Genomic DNA, 19,113 nt, shown 5'->3' on the forward strand with positions numbered 1-19,113 from the left:
GTTAAGTTTAAGAGTGACAAGTTTGTAAGTCATCAACAAAATTTTAGGTAATATATTTCATTAACAGACATCAATGATATTTTTATAATATCAAGTTATATATAAAGTGTTTATGTTATACATAATTAGATTTTTTTCTTCATCTGATATTTTAACAGTTGCTCACACATCGTTTTGCATAGTAGTACTTTTTAATCTCTCTTTCTTACAGTACTGTTCACCAGAAGAGATCAGAACCAGAGCCCAGCTGTGTGTCTATAAAGAGTGACCAGTCCTTGGACTGTCCAGTTAAGTTTAAGAGTGACACGTCTATAGATGATCCACAAAATTTCAGGTAATATATCTCATTAACAGACATAATTGACATATTTGTGATATTGAGTTGCTCACACAGAAAGACACACATATGAAAGTACATCGTTTTGTATAGTACTACTTTTTAATCTCTCTTTCTTACAGTACTGTTCACCAGAAGAGATCAGAACCAGAGCCCAGCTGTGTGTCTATAAAGAGTGACGAGTCCTTGGATTGTCCAGTTAAGTTAAAGAGTGACGACACAAGGCTTAACCATGAGTATGTCATTTCTTTAAAGTATGATATTATAATATTATAATTAGTAGAGTATAAAAGTTGAATTATTTATTATTATTATTTTCTGTATTTATTTAAAAAAGGTTTTGTTTTTTTTAATCAGTAAAAAAAATATATATATACAGTTGTGACCTTGAGCAGCAGCATTGTTAATAAAGTCACAACTGATATTCAAGTAATAAGAAACATTCCACAAATGCCCACCAAGTGTCTGTTTCATGATTTAAGGTTAATCCTGCCACCCAGTGTGGTTGTACAAAAACCCACCTGTAAGAAATATGACCAGTCTATGAATCAACCACAGGACAGCACGTATCCTGGTGTCAGGTAAATTATTGGATTATTTATTTATTTTGGTGATTTTGATGGAATGCACTATCACACATTGCTCAAATACATTATTAATAACTGACACGTCTCATAAACCTTATATCTGTGTCTCATAATACAAAAAAGACTCTGTACATATACCTATGTAACCCATGTAATAATGTGGTATTTTAATTTTACAGCCATGAATTCCTCAACAGGTTTAAATCAAATCTGATGAAGAAATTCTTTTGTCTTAATGAGGGAACAGCAAAACAGGGAAACCCAACTCTGCTGAATGAGATCTACACAGAGCTCTACATCACAGAGAGTGAGAGTGGAGAGATCATCAATGAGCATGAGGTGAGACAGATTGAGACACAATCCAGGAGAGCAGCAACAGAGGATACACCGATTAAATGCAATGATATCTTTAGACCTTTACCTGGACAAGACAAACACATCAGAACTGTGCTGACAAAGGGAGTCGCTGGCATTGGGAAAACGGTCTCTGTGCAGAAGTTCATTCTGGACTGGGCTGAAGGGAAAGAGAATCAGGATGTCCATCTCATATTTCCACTTCCTTTCAGAGAAATCAATTTGATGAAAGATAAAACACTCAGTCTTTCAGATCTCCTGCAGTTTTTCTTCCCTGAAACTAAAGACATGGAAATGTCCAGTGACAAATCTAAAGTACTGTTCATCTTTGATGGTCTAGATGAGTGTCGATATTCGCTGGATTTTCAGAGCAATGTGAGGTTGTGTAATATATCAGCCTCGGTGGACGTGTTGCTGATGAACCTCATTGTGGGGAATCTGCTTCCCTCTGCTCTCATCTGGATCACCTCCAGACCAGCAGCAGCTGATCTTATCCCCTCCGAGTGTGTCCATCAAGTGACAGAGGTACGAGGCTTCAATGAGCCACAGAAGGAGGAGTACTTCAGGAAGAGGATCGGTGATCAGAGCCTGGCCAACAGGATCATCACACACCTGAAATCGTCAAGGAGCCTCTACATCATGTGCCACATTCCAGTGTTCTGCTGGATCTCAGCCACTGTTCTAGAGAAGATGTTGAGTGAAGAAGAGATTGAAGAGATTCCCAAGACTCTCACTCAAATGGACACATACTTCCTGATCATTCAGACCAACATCAAACATGAGAAGGACTATGAGAAGAATGTGACAGATGAAGACATGATTCTCAAACTGGGTGAACTTGCTTTCCAGCAGCTTGTGAAAGGAAACCTGATCTTCTATGAGGAAGACCTGAGAGAGTGTGGCATTGATGTGACAGAAGCATCAGTGTACTCAGGACTGTGCTCTCAGATCTTCAGAGAGGAGTTTGGCTTGTATCAGGGGAAAGTCTTCTGCTTTGTTCATCTGAGCATTCAGGAACATCTAGCAGCTCTATATGCCCACCTCTCCTGTACAAGCAACAACATAAATGTTTTTGACCAAATCACCAAACAGAGTTCGTTGTGTGTAGCTAAAAGCTGTTTTCAACTCACGATTAAAAATGTTTCATTATCTAAGCTCCATTGGAGAGCTGTGAATGAGGCTTTACAGAGTAAAAATGGACATCTGGACCTTTTCTTGCGGTTTCTTCTGGGTCTGTCAGTGAAGACTCATCAGGTTCACCTACAACGACTAATAAAATGGTCAAGAAGTAGCAATGAGAAAACTGACAGCAATGAGGAAACTGACTGCAGTGAGAAAACGGTTAAGCACATCAAGAAGAAGATCAGGACCACTAACTCTCCAGAGAAAACCATAAATCTGTTTTACTGTCTAAATGAACTGGGTGACCATTCACTAGTGCAAGAAATACAACAGTATCTGGAATCTGGAACAATAAGTGAAGCCAAACTCTCTTCATCTCAGTGGTCAGCTTTAGTTTTTGTGTTGTTAACGTCAGAGGATGAGCTGAATGAGTTTCGTCTTGATAAATTTGTTAAAGGAAAGAATACACATGAAAATATGAAAGTTCTTCAGAAGCTGCTGCCTGTGATTATAGAATCCAGATCAGGTCAGTAAGTGTCACGGAGAACAATACATTCACTGTTTAAACATTAAAAACATCAAAGTTAAAAGCTCATAAATCATCAGTGCGGCAGATGATTTCCAGTGTTTAGTTGTCAGTCTTTTGATTTAGATTTTTGTTTTCTGTGACATGTAAGATTTAGTGTAAGATTCCTCCAGACATTCAAACAAAGTCAGAGTGGTTGCATTATAATAATTCGGGTTTAACATTTCTTAAAAATATTCTTGCACATGAAGAAAGAATGTAAATATTTGTAAGTTTTAAACCACTGGCATACAAGACCAAGCAAACACAAGGAGAGGTAGCTCATGTATAGAGTAGCTCAAAACTAAAATGTGATGTATCATTTAATGCATCATAGTACACACTATTGAATTCAAAAGCTGAAATCTACTAGGTAGTTATTAATAATACGTTTTTGTTTGTTTGTTGTTAATAAATTACCCTCATGTCGTTCCAAACCCGTGAGACCTCCGTTTATCTTTGGAACACTGTTTAAGATATTTCAGATTTTGTCCGAGAGCTGTCAGTCCCTCCATTGAAAGTGTATGCACGGTATACTGTCCATGTCCAGAAAGGTAAGAAAAACATCATCAAAGTAGTCCATGTGACATCAGAGGGTCAATTAGAATTTTTTTTAAGCATTGAAAATACATTTTGGTACAAAAATAGCAAAAACTACTTTATTCATCATTGTCTTCTCTTCCGTGTCTGTTGTGGGAGAACAACAAAGCAGTTTGTGATATCCGGTTCGCAAACGAATTATTCACCAATTTATTTAAACACCAAATCGAACTGAATCGTTTTAAACGGTTCACGTCTCCAATGCGTATTGATCCACAAATGACTTAAGCTGTTAACTTTTTTAATGTGGCTGACACTCCCTCTGAGTTCAAACAAACCAATATCCACGAGTAATTCATTTACTCAAACAGTACACTGACTGAACTGCTGTGAAGAGAGAACTGAAGATGAACACCGAGCTGAGCCAGATCGTCATCAGTCAGAATTTGGCCCAGAAGCTAATTTCCAACATGCCAGAGCAAACTGCAGAGATTATGAAGAACAAGAGTCAACACTGTCAGCATACCATAGAAACATGGGAAAATAATCTACAAATACTGAAGCAGCAAACTTTGCAAAACACAAAATTTGTGTAACTGTCAAAACTTTTGGCCATGACTGTTGTTTTAAACATGTTAAAGCTGCAGTTGGTAACTTTTGACGCTCTAGCGGTTAATAAAAAGAACTGCTTGCTTCTTGCGGGAAGAACATCTTAGCCGGAACTAATTCTCTCTGTTTATGTCTATGAAGAATCACAAAGGTACTGGGTTACTCCGCCGCGGTAACCCTGAAGCAATCTAAAATAGTCTGAATATAAACACTTATTTTAGGTGCACCCTAGTGATTCAAGACAAGCTAAAAACACGGTTTGGCAAATGGATTCATGGTGTACTCGCTTATTATATAATTTTTTATACATTTTGAACACAAACAAAGTTACGGACCGCAGCTCTGATTGGTTGTTTTCTTATCAGGAGCAGTCCGTAACTGCAAATGGCAATAGGACCACTGGGAGGAGCCAGAGGAGCTTGATTTTTTCACAGATTATCTGTCTCATATTCTACTGTCAGGACATAATGACAGGTTTAACAAATATGAAAAAATGTATTTTTACAAAAGTTACCTACTGCAGCTTTAAATAAGATAAGTTATGTGTTTTACTTAATACATTAATTACATTCATTTATGCAATTAATACATACATTTTGATTTAAATAAACCTTAACTTTATATTTGTGTAAATTTCCCAGTTAAATGTAGTTTTGCCCTCATGGTATGAATTAAATAAATTATATCGCTAATTGTTTTTAATTGCAGCATGTTGTTTGAAGGATTTTGTAGCATTTCACACTTTGATTTTTATCTGTTGACAGGTTGTGGAATTCTGGCGTCACAGATGAAGGTTGTGCTGTTCTGGTTTCAGCTCTGAGATCAAACCCCACGCAGCTGAAAGAACTGGATCTGTCTGTGAACAAACTCGGTCCTTCAAGTCTGAGTCTGCTCTCTGCTGTACTGGAGGATCCTCACTGTACACTGGAGAAACTGAGGAAAGATCATATGACTCGTATATGCGTATATGTTTGATTTTGCATAAGACAGACATCTTACATAAAATACAGATATGGTGCATATAATAACAATTTTACCTGCTTGAATGAGATGTTTTATAATCATGTTTTGTGCTCTGTGCCATTTTCGGTCTCATTCTAATAATCCATCAAATGTACAGATTGGTGCATTTGTAACTCATCTTTAATAATAGGTTCACTGCTAAACTGATCTAATCTGAGAGAGTGAAGAGGGTGTCATTGTTTTTACAGGTTGGCATACTGTGGGATTACAGATGCAGGTTGTGCTGCTCTCACTTCAGCTCTGAGATCAAACCCCTCACACCTGAGAGAACTGAAAATATCTGTGAATAATTTAGGAGATTCAGTGAAGCTACTTTCGGAAGTACTACAGAATCCTCATTGTAAACTGGAGATACTATGGTAAAATCCAAAATTACCAAAATGGTACCAAAAATTGTTTATGAGGTGCAAAACAAATGACCGTTTTGAAAACAAAATAACAAATCCAAAAATAAAACCAAAAATTTAAACAAAGTCAGAAAATGCAATGACAAGTCAGACAAAATGCAAAAGGTAGGTATATAGTGGTGCAGGTATGACATCAGAGCCCGGAAGACTAATTTGCCACCAGTTCCTTCAAATTTCCAAAGAGATTTATAATGTTTTTATATTTAAGATTATTGTCTTATTGTCACGCTACCCAGGGATAGAGGAGCAAGGAGGTGTCACGTCCCCGGGCTGATCTGTCTGTTTTTACCATAGACTGTAAAAAAATATGGACGTAGTGTCCGTGACGTCACCCATAGACTCCTCATTAGCGGTTTTGAAGCGTAAAGTGTGTAGAGCGGGCTGGCGCCATCTTGGCAGCGCGTCACCGCGCGACTCTCTTGGTTAATCGAAAATGGGCAAAAAGGCTGGAGCTGATTGCTGAAGCCACACCCACCTAGTGCGACGGCATTGTCAGCAGCCGCAATCCACCTGTCACTCAAGTGGCCACGCCCTTAATTATGCTGAACTTTAAGTCTTAATATAATTTAAACGGATGAGTTTTAAAAAAATTCACCCCCCTAACAAGTGTCATGAAGGGCAAAATTAGCAATATAGACCAAAATAATTTTTTAACCAGGCTGTAAACATGTTTTTTTCTGCTGTAAAGTTGGGCATTTTAACATGGGGAGTCTATGGGACTGACTCCCTTTTGCAGCCAGCCTCAAGCGGCCAGTCGATGAATTGCAGTTTTAGTCACTTCCTTATTGGCCTCACGAGAGAGAGCGGGAGGTTGCCGCTCGGTTTTTCCCTATAGTGTGTGTTGTTGTTTACACTTACCATGTGCTTCTGTGTCACCGTGGTGCCCGTCTCCGCCCTCTTGTTTCATTATTATCTTGTTATTGGTCACCATCACCTGCTCTGCATCATCACAATCACTCCTTCTCTATTTAGTCTCCTCATGTGTGCTGTCCGTTGTCAGAACGTCGTGTTGATCTCGTTCATGTCTCAGCCTTGTCCTCACCTCTTGATTAGCTTGCGCAGAGATCGTGCCAGTTTTGTTTTCATCCTCTAGTTTTGTTTTTCCCCCCTCCTCATGCTTTCAGGCAGCGCTATTCTTCAGCCTTCCGGGCTCACGATCACCGACCGCTGTAACTCTTCTTCTTCGACGCGCTGCAGCGTGCCACCAGTTCCCCGCCTCAACAGCGCCCCCGCCTCCCTGTCAGTTTATCTGGGCATTGCATCAGTGGATTTCCAAGTGGAATTCGTCCAGGAGGCTCCTTTGGATCTGCTCCAGACTGCCCTGTTCCTGGATTGTTTTTGTTTGTAAAAAATTTTTTTTTCTGTCCTTTGACATTAAAGCCCATCTAATAAACTGACCCTGTTTCAGCACCTGCAACTGAGTCCCAGTCTCGCTCTGACAGAATGATCTGACCACCATGGACTCAGCAGGTGCAGATCCCCTCAGATCAGCCGTCACCCAGCAGGACATTCACTTGGGCCAGTATGCCTCCCAGCTAACATCCACCTCCCGGGAGGTTGAGTTCCTTAATGCCCAGTTGTCGGAGCTGACCGCCCAGCTCCAGGAACTTCGAAGACAGACATCTGCCAGATCGGAGGACCCCACTAGCCTCTCCTCTACCCATCATGAACCTGAGCCTCATACCAACAACCCACCTCCCTATGATGGGAACCCTAACTCCTGCAGAGCCTTCCTGTCTCAGTGCTCCCTAGTCTTCGCCCTCCAGCCCCTCAGATATGCCCAGGAAGAGACTAAGGTGGCTTATGTTTTAACCCTCCTTACAGGCTGCGCCCGTGACTGGGGAACTTCAGTATGGGAGGCCCGGGCTCCCTTTTGTGCTTCTTTTGAGGACTTTCGACAGGAGATGGTCAAGTTATTTGATCGTTCTGCTTGGGGTGATGAGGCAGCAGCCCAGCTGGCACGGCTACGGCAAGGAGGCCGTTCAGTGACTGAGTTTGCCATTGAATTCAAAACCTTAGCAGCGGCCTGTGACTGGAATGAGGGGTTTTGCAGAGCCGTGTTCCGCGCTGTACTAGATGAGGAGATCCAAGACAAGATCGCCACCCAAGAGCTTCCACGCAGTTTTGATGATCTGGTCGACTTAGCCCTTCGCGTAGAGAGCCGCCTTTGCCTTCGTCACCAACAACTGACTGCTCGCACTTCTTGGAGGGTAGGAGAAATGACCAGCGAATCCACCCGGTCCTGCCTCTGCCATCTCCTGCTGACCCTGAACCTATGCAGGTGGGACGTCTGCGTCTAACTCCTCAGCTGAAGCAAGAGAGACTCACCCGGGGCTTATGTTTCTACTGCGGGAGGGCCGGACACTTCGTCGGAAAATGCCAGCTAAAAGCCAGGGCCCATCAGTAGCCAGGGGGATTCTGGTGGGCACATCTCCTCTTAATTTCCCCCACTCTTCCCGCACACTACTTCCCGTGGGTGTCCAGTTTGGAGGCTCTAGTCACTCCTGTTCGGCCCTGGTGGATTCTGGGGCTGGTGGTAGTTTCATGGATACGGCACTGGCCAAGCAGTGGGGAATTCCTGCCATTCTCCTCTCTACTCCTATCTCTGTTCGGTCTCTTGATGATTGTCCTATCACCACCATCACTCACCTCACCCCTCCTGTAAGTCTTATTGTTTCGGGCAATCACCATGAGATAACCGAGCTGTACCTTCTTGATTCCCCGAGTGCCCCCGTGGTTCTGGGACACCCGTGGTTGGTGCAGCACGGCCCTCGTGTGGATTAGGCCAGAAACTCAGTCTTGTCTTGGAAGCAGTCTTGTCTTGAGTCTTGTTTGGGTTCTGCCTCTTTTCCTGGTGCTGTGTTTCCTGTTGTACAGGTGAATGATGCTGATCTGTCCAGGGTGCCGGAGGAGTACTGTGATCTGCGGCAGGTCTTCAGCAAGTCCCGGGCTGTGTCCCTGCCTCCTCACCTGCCTTATGATTGTGCCATCAACCTCCTCCCAGGCACTTATCCGCCCAGGGGTCGGTTATATTCCCTGTCTGGTCCAGAAAGAGAGGCTATGGACAAATATATTCGTGAGTCCCTTGATGCCGGTCTCATCCGTCCCTCCTCGTCTCCTGCCGGCGCAGGATTCTTCTTTGTTAAGAAGAAGGATGGCTCCTTGCGCCCTTGTATTGATTATAGAGGTTTGAATGACATTACCATTAAGAATAGGTACCCCCGTCCCTTAATGTCATCTGCCTTTGAACTTTTGCAGGGAGCCAAGGTCTTCAGTAAGTTGGACCTCCGTAATGCCTATCACCTGGTTCGGATTCGAGAGGGGGATGAGTGGAAGACAGCATTCATCACTCCTTCGGGACATTATGAGTACCGGGTGCTACCCTTTGGCCTGACGAATCCCCCAGCTGTCTTCCAGGCCCTGGTTAATGACGTATTGCAAGACATGGTTAACAAGTTTGTCTTTGTGTACCTTGATGTCTTTCTTATTTTTTCTCCTTCACTTCTGGTACACACCCAACAGGTGCGCCAGGTGCTACAACAGCTGCTGGAGAACCAGCTATACGTTAAAGCAGAGAAGTGCATTTTCCACTCAAAGTCAGTTCCCTTCCTGGGCTATATCATTTTGGCGGAGGGAATCAAAGCAGATCCCGCTAAGATAAGGGCCGTAGCCGAGTTGGCACCTCCAGACTCATGCAAGGCACTGCAGCGGTTTCTGGGATTTGCCAACTTCTACAGGCGTTTCATCAGAAACTTTAGTCAGGTTGCTGCACCCTTGACAGCTCTTACCACCACTAAGGTACCGTTTAGGTGGAATTTGAAGGCTCAGAAGGCTTTAATGACCTAAAGTCCCGGTTCATTTCTGCTCCTGTTCTTTCATTTCCAGACCCTGAACGTCAGTTTATTGTGGAGGTGGATGCTTCTGAGATTGGAGTAGGTGCGGTCCTTTCTCAGAGGTCCCCCAGACTACTACTCTCACCGCCTGAGCCCAGCAGAACAGAATTATGACGTAGAGAACCGGGAGCTGTTGGGTGAGTGGCGTCACTGGTTGGAGGGGTCAGCGCAGCCCTTCTTGGTTTGGACGGACCATAAAAATTTGGAATACGTCCGTTCGGCCAAGAGGGTGAGTTCACACCAGGCCCGATGGGCACTCTTCTTTGGCCTGTTCAGCTTCTCTCTCTCGTATCACCCAGGCTCCAAAAATGTTAAACCTGATGCCCTCTCCCGTCTTTACAGGGATAACAAGAGAACCGGTGCACCAACTGAGACCATTATCCCTAAAGAAATTGTGTTGGGGTCCCTCTCCTGGGACGTAGAGAGGAGAGTGCTGGAAGCCATACGAGAGAGAGAGGTGCCAAGGGGGTGCCCAGAGGGTAGACTTTTCGTGCTAGCTGTGCTGCGCCCTGAAGTCCTCCAGTGGGGGCATTCATCCAAGTTAGTCTGTCATCCTGGGGTTCGGAGATCTCTGGCTGCCATCCGCCAGCGATTTTGGTGGCCATCCATGGCCCAGGACATCAGGCAGTTTGTGTTTGCCTGCCCAATTTGCGCCCAGAACAAGAGTTCTAATCAGCCTCCTGTTGGTCTGCTACACCCCTTACCCATCCCCTCCCGCCCCTGGTCACACATAGCCCTTGACTTTGTCACTGGTCTTCCACCATCGAGGGGTAACACTGTAGTGTTGACGGTGGTTGATCGCTTCTCTAAAGCAGCCCATTTCATCCCCCTTCCCAAACTGCCTTCAGGAGACAGCTCAAGTGGTGGTTGACCACATCTTTCGGATTCATGGCCTTCCAGTGGACGTGGTTTCTCATAGGGGGCCACAGTTTGTCTCCCAGTTCTGGAAGGAGTTCTGTCGACAGATCGGGGCCTCTACGAGTCTGTCGACAGGTTTTCACCCTCAGACCAATGGGCAGTCCGAGCGGGCAAACCAGGTTCTAGAACAAGCTCTCCGCTGCCTGACGTCCCATAATCCGAGTTCTTGGAGCCAACAGTTATCCTGGATTGAAAATGCCCATAACTCCTTGCCAGTGGCGGCCACGAGTATGTCTTCATTCCAGTGCTCCATTGGTTTTCAACCTCCTATGTTCCCCTCACAGGAGCCCGATGCTACTGTTCCGTCTGCCTTAGCCTTCGTCCGCAGGTGTCGCCGCACCTGGAGGAGGGCTGAGGAAACCTTGGCTCGGGTTTCCAGATGAACCAAAGCAGCGGCTGACAGTCACCATATTCCTGCTCCCCACTACGTATGTGGTCAGAAAGTATGGCTATCAACCAAGGACCTTCCTCTCCGGGTGGCTTCTCGCAAGTTAGCCCCCAGGTTCATGGGGCCATATCAGATCACCAAGGTATTGAGTCCGGTGGGGGTAAAGCTCAAGTTACCTCCCATACTTGGTCGGGTACACCCAGTCTTTCATGTTTCTCGGGTCAAGCCTGTGTTTCATTCTCGCCTTAACCCATCTGCTACTAACCCTCCCCCTCCCCCTCCCCGTCTAGTGGATGGTTCCCCAGCCTTCACTGTCAGGAGGTTGCTGGATGTCAGAAATCGAGGTCGGGGATTTCAGAATCGGATGAGAGGAGTTGGGTCCCGTTTTGGCCAGTTTTGTTTTCATCCTCTAGTTTAGTTTTTTCCCCCCTCCTCCTGCTTTCAGGCAGCGCTATTCTTCAGCCTTCCGGGTTCGCGATCACCGACCGCTGTAACTCTTCTTCTTCGACGCGCTGCAGCGTGCCACCAGTTCCCCACCTCAACAGCGCCCCCGCCTCCCTGTCAGTTTATCTGGGCATTGCATCAGTGGATTTCCAAGTGGAATTCATCCAGGAGGCTCCTTTGGATCTGCCCCAGACTGCCCTGTTCCTGGATTGTTTTTGTTTGTTAATTTTATTTTTTTTCTGTAATGTTTCTTTGACATTAAAGCCCATCTAATAAACTGACCCTGTTTCAGCACCTGCAACTGGGTCCCAGTCTCGCTCTGACAGGAGGTGCAAGAGATGCTGGAGATTTCTTCTACATGGAATTTTAATTCAAAGACTTACAGAAGATGTATAACAGCCAACAAAGGAACTCGAAATCTACTATTAACGAAAGGACAACAAAGGAACTTAAAATCTTCTATTAACGAAATCACTATTTATACACAGGACAAGACAAATGGGAGGATGGGGAACACCTTGGATGAAACAACATATGAAACACATGGGGGCTAATTAAGTCTGACATAACACTCCCTCTGGAAGGCGAGGCCACATCACATCCAATGGAGAAGGGGGGTGGGCACTGGACAGTGGCCTACAAGAGCAGATCCGGTTTGGGGTTCCATGCTGATCTGGGGACTCGGGAGTCCATGGTGGAACAGGAGACTCAGGAGGCCATGACAGATGTGGGGACTCAGTCGGCCATGACAGAACAGATAAAAAAAAAAAAAACTAAAACTTGGGGAAATGTACAGGTCTGTACTCAGGGCCTGGAGCCCTCCTTGGGCTTGATGGGGGACCAGGAGGCCATCCTGGGCTTAACTGGGAATCGGATACTGGAGGGTGTTCTGGAAGGCATTTACGAGTCACTTACGAGGAATAGGCACTAGAGTGAGATTTGGGGCTGGCAGACTTGCTGCATTTATGTTCGTTGGGCTTGCCATATTAATGTTCGTCGGACTTGCCACATTAAAGTCCTTTTAACTTTGCATGGTATATGAACCGGTGACGGGCTTGACTTGGGGACAGCTGGTTGATGGGTCCCGGATTGGGATCGGAGGATCTCCAGACACCGGATGACTGCCTCCTTCCAGCCGAGGTTGGTGGTGTCTAGGAGCTCCGCGGTGCGATGATAAGTCATCCCAATCTAGAACAGTGTCACCAGGATTTCTCCCTCGAGGGAGCTGGCAATGGTGAGTGGCACAAACGCCCTCACATACATGACAGTGTCGTGGCTTGCCTAAGCCACAGCAATGAACATTGCTCGTTCATCCATAGGGCACGACGCGAAAAGGAAAACAATATACTTTTTACAACAAAACAAAAAGGGACAAGGAAGCAAGGAGACACAGGAGATGCTGGAGATTTTTATTCAACATGGAATTTTAATTCAAAGACATGGAAAGCACAGGAACTTACAGAAGATATATAACAGCCAACAAAGAGAATCTAAACAGGAATCACTATTTAAACACAGGACAAGACTAATGGGAAGACGAGGAACACCTGGGACTAATGAAACAACATAGGAAACACCTGGAGCTAATTAACACAATATGCGGGGAACACCTGGAAAGAAATAAAACAAACTAAACATGGGACAGAGACTGACTATTTACTTATTAGAAAAACACATTTTCAAAAATAAACACAACAGCTTCAAAATTAAACAAAATGCCAAAGTATTCTAAAGATATGTTTACTACAGGCTTTATTTTACTCATAAATTGAAAACTCCATTATAAAACCCCACAGGTAAATCTTGGTGGAACCAGCAGCAAATTAGTCTTTCTCTTCTGGGTCCTGACATCAAACAGAATACTTACCACCAATAACAAATCCTTTTAAATTAATTATCTGTAACAAATATTCTAAAAGAAAAAAGTAATTATTGTAAGAGGGAGAGTAAGGACACGGACATGAGTACAAATATACCTTTTCCTGATCCCATTCTTTTCCATTGCATATTAGCTCTGGATGTGTTTATTATAAAGATAATTAAGAAAACTTTAAAACAAATGGAAATAAAGTGTCTGACAGGTAATTAATAGTGCTAATAAAGTGCCCAATGGTTATTATAATATATAACTTAGAAGTGGTGTCCTCTAATTGATTGGGCAGGTTGGCAGATTGACCATGTACAGCTCATACTGTTATCATGCTCAAAACTGTGGCTCTCTTCATGGAAATTTGCATGTCAAACATGGTATAATAAATATAATTATACAAGAAATATGGGTCCCACTTCATATTAGGTGGCCTTAACTACTATGTATTTACATTTAAATGAATAATTTGATACAATGCACTTATTGTGTCTATACATGCTTTTACATTATAATTATGTTTTAAAAATACCTGCATATAAATCCAGGTGATCTCAGATTTTACTGTGCTTGGTGATGGAGGGTACACCTGTATGCACACATACATACAACATAGTGAATCTCTATGGAGTAGAACTCTAAAAGCTATGAAGTGAATGGTGTCATTAATAAAAAAAGATGTATTAAGATGTTTATGGTCATGTTTTAAGCTTTGTGGCATTTTAGACCAATGATCCCTCATATATGTGTGTTTTTAAGTTCTCTTTAATAATTGATTCACTGCTAAGCTGATCTGATCTGAAGTAAACATTTAAGAATATGTCATTGTGCTCTACAGGTTGAATAATTGTGGCATCACTGATGAAACTTGTGCTGCTCTGGCCTCTGCTCTGAGATCAAACCCCTCACACTTGAGAAATCTGAATATGTCTGAAAATAAACTAGGAAAGTCAGTGACTCTGCTTTTTGCTGTACTGGAGGATCCACACTGTAAATTGGAGATACTGTGGTAAGATCATCTCTCTAATAGTAACAAATCTTTGTTATTATTAAAACATCCTTTATGGTAATTCCTATTACTAAAATGTAGTATATTGTGACCTTGTTTAGTTGCCAGATTAGACCAAACATGAAAAAATGATGTTTTTGATCACAAGTCAATAAATGATATGTAATGGGAAAAAGCAAAGTAAATTCCATCAGCAGCAGTATGTGGTAATTATTTGTCATTATATCTCTTCTCCTGCTCTGAGACCACATTGAATAACAAGCTACAGCCACAGCACTACAATTCAAATTGTGTCATTGTTCTCTACAGGTTGATGAATTGTGGCATCACAGATGAAGGTTTTTCTGTTCTGGCTTCAGCTCTGAGATCAAACCCCTCACACCTGAGAGAACTGAAGGTGTCTGGGAATGAGCTAGGAGATTCTAGTATGAATTATCTATCTGATCTGAAGGATGATCCAAATTATAAACTGGAGACTTTATCCTAATGCGAGTATATTTTTACTTAAAGTTTTTTAAATGACCCAAGTCCAGTAACAGACCTCCCTTGTGTGTAATTGGAGAATATAATAGCTCTGTTTTAGTCTCTGTACTTGAAACTGTAACTTCAGAGTTTAAAGGGATAGTTCACCAAAAAATTATGTGATTAATTACTCGCCCTCATGTCATTTTTTAACCCGTTAGATCTTTGTTCATCTTCAGAACACAAATTAAGATATTTTTGATGTAATCAGAGAGCTCTCTGACCCTCCACAGACAGCAACGCAACTGTAATGTTCCCAGGTCCAGAAACGTACAGTAGTAAAGAAAATTGGTGATACAGTCCATGTGACATCAGTGGCTCCACTTTGATTTTGCAGTGCTATGAGAATACTTTTTGTGTGCGCAAAGAAAACAAAAATAAAAATATATTCAACAAATCTGCTTCACAAAGTTACATCTTCCTCCATTATGGAGAGTATCCAAGAACATATTCGATGTAATCAACGTTGTTTACGTTCAAGAGAAAGCACGCACACATGAACGTAATCTGCATATTCAGCGTTGTTTATGCTTAGGGCAAAGCATGCGTATGCATTGTAATACTCTAAAATGGTGGAAGACAGTAACTCAGGGGAGAAGAATTGTTGAATAAGATCTTTTTTTTTTTTTTTCACACAAGTTTTCTCGTAAATTTAACCTAAGCCACTGATGTCACATGGACTGTTTTACTGATGTCCTTACTACAATTTTGAACCTAGGAATAGTACAGTTATGTACTATTCCTAGGTTCCGGGTGTGCTTCCGGCTTTGCTACCGTTCAGACGTTCTAGCTTACTGCTTTGCGCTTTGCTTCTTGTTAGGGGCCAAGCACCGAAGGTGCGTAGGCACCTATTGTAATCGTTGGCGTTACTATTCTGCTTCTTCTTCTTCTTCTTCTTCCGCCGCAAGTCTATGGCAGCCCATAGAACCGTTTGCGGGAAAGTTGTATAATTTGGCACACTGATAGAGGACAGTCCCAACATTAACTATAGTAAATTTGAAGTCTCTAACTCCAACTATCTAGCGCCACCACTTGTCCAAACTTTCAATGTTTGTATGCTAATAACTTTTGAACCGTAAGCCAGAAAATGGAAATGGAATCCTTGGCTCATGCCAAGTTGAATGAACCCCAAAATTCAAAAATCGCAAGGTTTAGTTTTTTCGTTATTTTAAATTTTTCAAAAAACCTATTTATTCGAAATCGTCCTAGACGGTTTGTCAGATTTTCACGAAAATTGGCTCAGATCATCTTCACACCATGCTGGCAAAAAGTTATGGAATTCAAGTTGATTCGTTCAACCGTTCTCGAATGACACGTGAAAAAATATGACGAAAAGCACGCAAAAATACACGTGAGGCTATATCTCCGCAACGGTTTGGCATATTGAGACCAAACTTGGTGTGTGTTATAATAAGCATGACCTGAGACTACCTGCAGTGTTTCGACACAGCGCCACCTAGTGGTCAGGAGATATGAAAAATGCATATTTTGGCTTATAACTTCTGAATGGTTTGGCCAAAAATCACACAACTGTTCTCTTTCGATTCAGTGAGTCATGTCGAGTCGAATGATATCCAATTTTCCCGTGTCGGCCATTTTAGGCGTCGGCCATTTTGAATTATGTTTTAAAATGCTGTATTTTTTGAACGCAACATCATATCCTTTCGCAAATAATTACAAAAATATTCGGCTCCATGCCCTAAAGGTACTCAAAAAGTTTGGTGGCAGCGCCACCTTGTGGCCAATAGTTATAATGAAATATCACATAAATGTTAATAACTTTTGAATAAATTAGACTATTAAAATTAAAATGGTCTCACTATATTCTGTGAGGACACTGATAATACCACGCAGCCAAAACAAGCACTGCTGATAGACACTATCCCTGCTGAGCCCTGCCAACAGAGCTCTTCACAGACTGACTGGGATGTATCAAAACAGCTACAAGATTCACCACCCAAGTACGACTTTCTGGAAAACAGCCAGGGAAGCCAGGACAACACATCACAGCCACCAGAAACACCAGAGACACAGCCCATCTCACCAGACACATTATCCCTCTCTCCAGCATCTCCACTTCTGTGCTTCTCACAGAAAATGGAGGAATTGGTGTATGTTGGGACTAAACTCTCCCACTCATTCACTGCTAGCCCGCAGATATCAACTTAAAAACGCCGGGCCCCCCAACCACCAAAGCCTGTGGGCCCTGTTCCTATGATAGCTCTCAGACCGCTGCCACAGCGCCAGGGCCCAAACCCTCTATCTGCTGAAGGTGAACCAAAAACAACTGATAGCAGCTCTTAGTGATATGTGTCGGGTCCCCGCTATAAAAGCAGCAACATTGACAAATGCCTACTGAACAAGCGGCAACCCAGTGTGCCTGTAGCTTTCTCTATTTCAGTTTTATCACGTGATAGAAAGTCTAAGGCCTTTTCAAGCCGAAGGGCAAACTCATCTAATCTGCGGCCTATTATGCATCAAACTAAGATTGATGTAAAGACACAAAGCACTGCCATCAAGTTAGCACTTTTAAACATTCGCTCACTAAAAAATAAATAATTTCTAATCAATGACTTTATAACCACAAACAATCTGGATTTTATTTTTCTAAATGAAACATGACTAGAAGACAGCTGCAGTGCAACAATCCTAAATGAAGCAGCCCTTCCTAACTTCACTTACATGAGTGTTTGCAGGACTGTTAGGAGAGGTGGGGGTGTAGCTGCTCTATTTAAAGATATCTATCAATGCAAGCAAGTGTAATTTGGTCAGTACTTGTCTTTCGAATATCTAGGGATTGTGCTGAAAGGTGATCCATGCATTCTGTTTATTATTATTTACAGGCCTCCAAAATACTCTCCAGCCTTTGTTGAAGAGGTCACAGAAATGTTATCAATAATTTCCTCAGAGTTTGACTGTTTTGCAATTGCAGGGGATTTTAATATTCACATAGATAATGCAGAAAACAAAACTACAAAATAAATGATAACGGTTCTAAACACCTTTGACCTGATTCAGCATGTGCATGGACCCACACACAAAGGTGGACACCCTATAGATCTAATCATCAATAGGGGTCTAAACATTTCATCCATTGTTATTAAGGACGTAGCACTATCTGATCACTTCTGTATTTTCTTTGATATATTGATCTCTGCTACCACTGAATCTAGATCTGTCTCTGTCAGAAGGAGATGCATAAACGAGAACACAAGTGTACTATTTATGGAGGCTATATCTTTAACACCAAGCATTTCTGCAGACTCTGTTGATATTCTCCTTGATTCCTTCAACTCAAAAGTTAAGAATGTTATTGATGATATTGCACCAATAATAGTCAGTAAGAAAACAAACAGACAGAAATCAGTTTGGAGAAGATCAACAGCAGTTCAGACTATGAAAAGACAATGCAGAAAAGCCGAGCGGATGTGGAGGAAGACGAAACTTGAAATTCACTATAGCATCTATAAAGACATCCTTCACGCTTTTAATGTGAAACTAGCCATAGCTAGACAGAACTTCTTCTCAAACCTAATAAACAGTAACTTAAATAACACTTGACTCTTTTTGCCACTGTTGAGAGACTGACAAACCCCCCAAGTCAGATTCCCAGTGATATGCTATCAGACAGCAAATGCAATGAGTTTGCTTCTTTCTTTTCTGAGAAGATCATAAATATCAGGAAGGTGATTAGCACATCCTCAAGTAATGCAGAGGTCAGACAGATTCGGCCAAAATATCAAAAAGATACTAGGTCTATTTTTGAAACAATTGATAGCAAAATTCTGGAAGACATAGTGCAGCACCTAAAATCATCAACCTGTTATCTTGACACACTTCCCACATCTTTTTTCAAAAGTGTGCTTGACTGCTTGAAAGCATATCTCTTAGAAGTGGTGAATGCCTCACTTCTTTCTGGGACATTTCCAAACTCCCTAAAAACTGCGGTTGTAAAGCCCCTCCTGAAAAAGACCAATCTTGATAACACAATTTTGAGCAATTTTAGACCAATATCTAATCTTCCTTTTATAGGCAAAATTATAGAAAAGGTAGTTTTTAATCAGCTGAACAAATACTTAAACTCAAATGGATACCTGGACAATTTTCAATCTGGTTTGCGACCACATCACAGCACAGAGACAGCACTCATTAAGATAATAAATGATATTCACTTAAATTGTGACTCTGGCAAAATATTGGTGCTGGTATTGCTAGATCTCAGTGCTGCGTTTGACACTGTCGATCATAACATACTACTAGAGAGACTGGAAAACTGGGTCGGGCTTTCTGGGATGGTACTCAAATGGTTCAGATCATACTTAGAAGGGAGAGGCTATTATGTGAGTCTAGGAGAGCATAAGTCTAATTGGACGTCCATGACATGCGGAGTCCCACAAGGGTCAATTCTTGCACCGCTCTTGTTTAGCCTGTATATGCTTTCACTAAGTTAAATAATGAGAAAGAACCAAATTGCCTATCACAGCTATGCTGATGATACCCAGATTTACCTAGCCTTATCTCCAAATGA

At 42.4% G+C, this 19,113-nt stretch overlaps 2 protein-coding genes across 2 annotated transcripts in view; both read left to right on the top strand.

Moving 5' to 3' along the window:
• LOC128028804 (NACHT, LRR and PYD domains-containing protein 3-like) overlaps window positions 1-14,550 on the top strand; it is a 15,519-nt gene extending 969 nt beyond the window's left edge. Inside the window, exons 2-8 of the mRNA XM_052616138.1 lie at window positions 186-334; window positions 460-573; window positions 1,104-2,930; window positions 4,879-5,062; window positions 5,336-5,496; window positions 13,893-14,063; window positions 14,373-14,550. Coding sequence (XP_052472098.1) covers window positions 186-334; window positions 460-573; window positions 1,104-2,930; window positions 4,879-5,062; window positions 5,336-5,496; window positions 13,893-14,063; window positions 14,373-14,550 — 2,784 coding nt within the window. The remainder of the gene's footprint in view (window positions 1-185; window positions 335-459; window positions 574-1,103; window positions 2,931-4,878; window positions 5,063-5,335; window positions 5,497-13,892; window positions 14,064-14,372) is intronic.
• Window positions 1-19,113, top strand: part of LOC128028896 (serum response factor-like) — a 190,813-nt gene that overhangs the window by 83,566 nt on the left and 88,134 nt on the right. The window lies entirely within an intron of this gene.

This window comes from Carassius gibelio, chromosome A15, assembly GCF_023724105.1.
Source record: "Carassius gibelio isolate Cgi1373 ecotype wild population from Czech Republic chromosome A15, carGib1.2-hapl.c, whole genome shotgun sequence".
NCBI lineage: Eukaryota > Metazoa > Chordata > Actinopteri > Cypriniformes > Cyprinidae > Carassius > Carassius gibelio.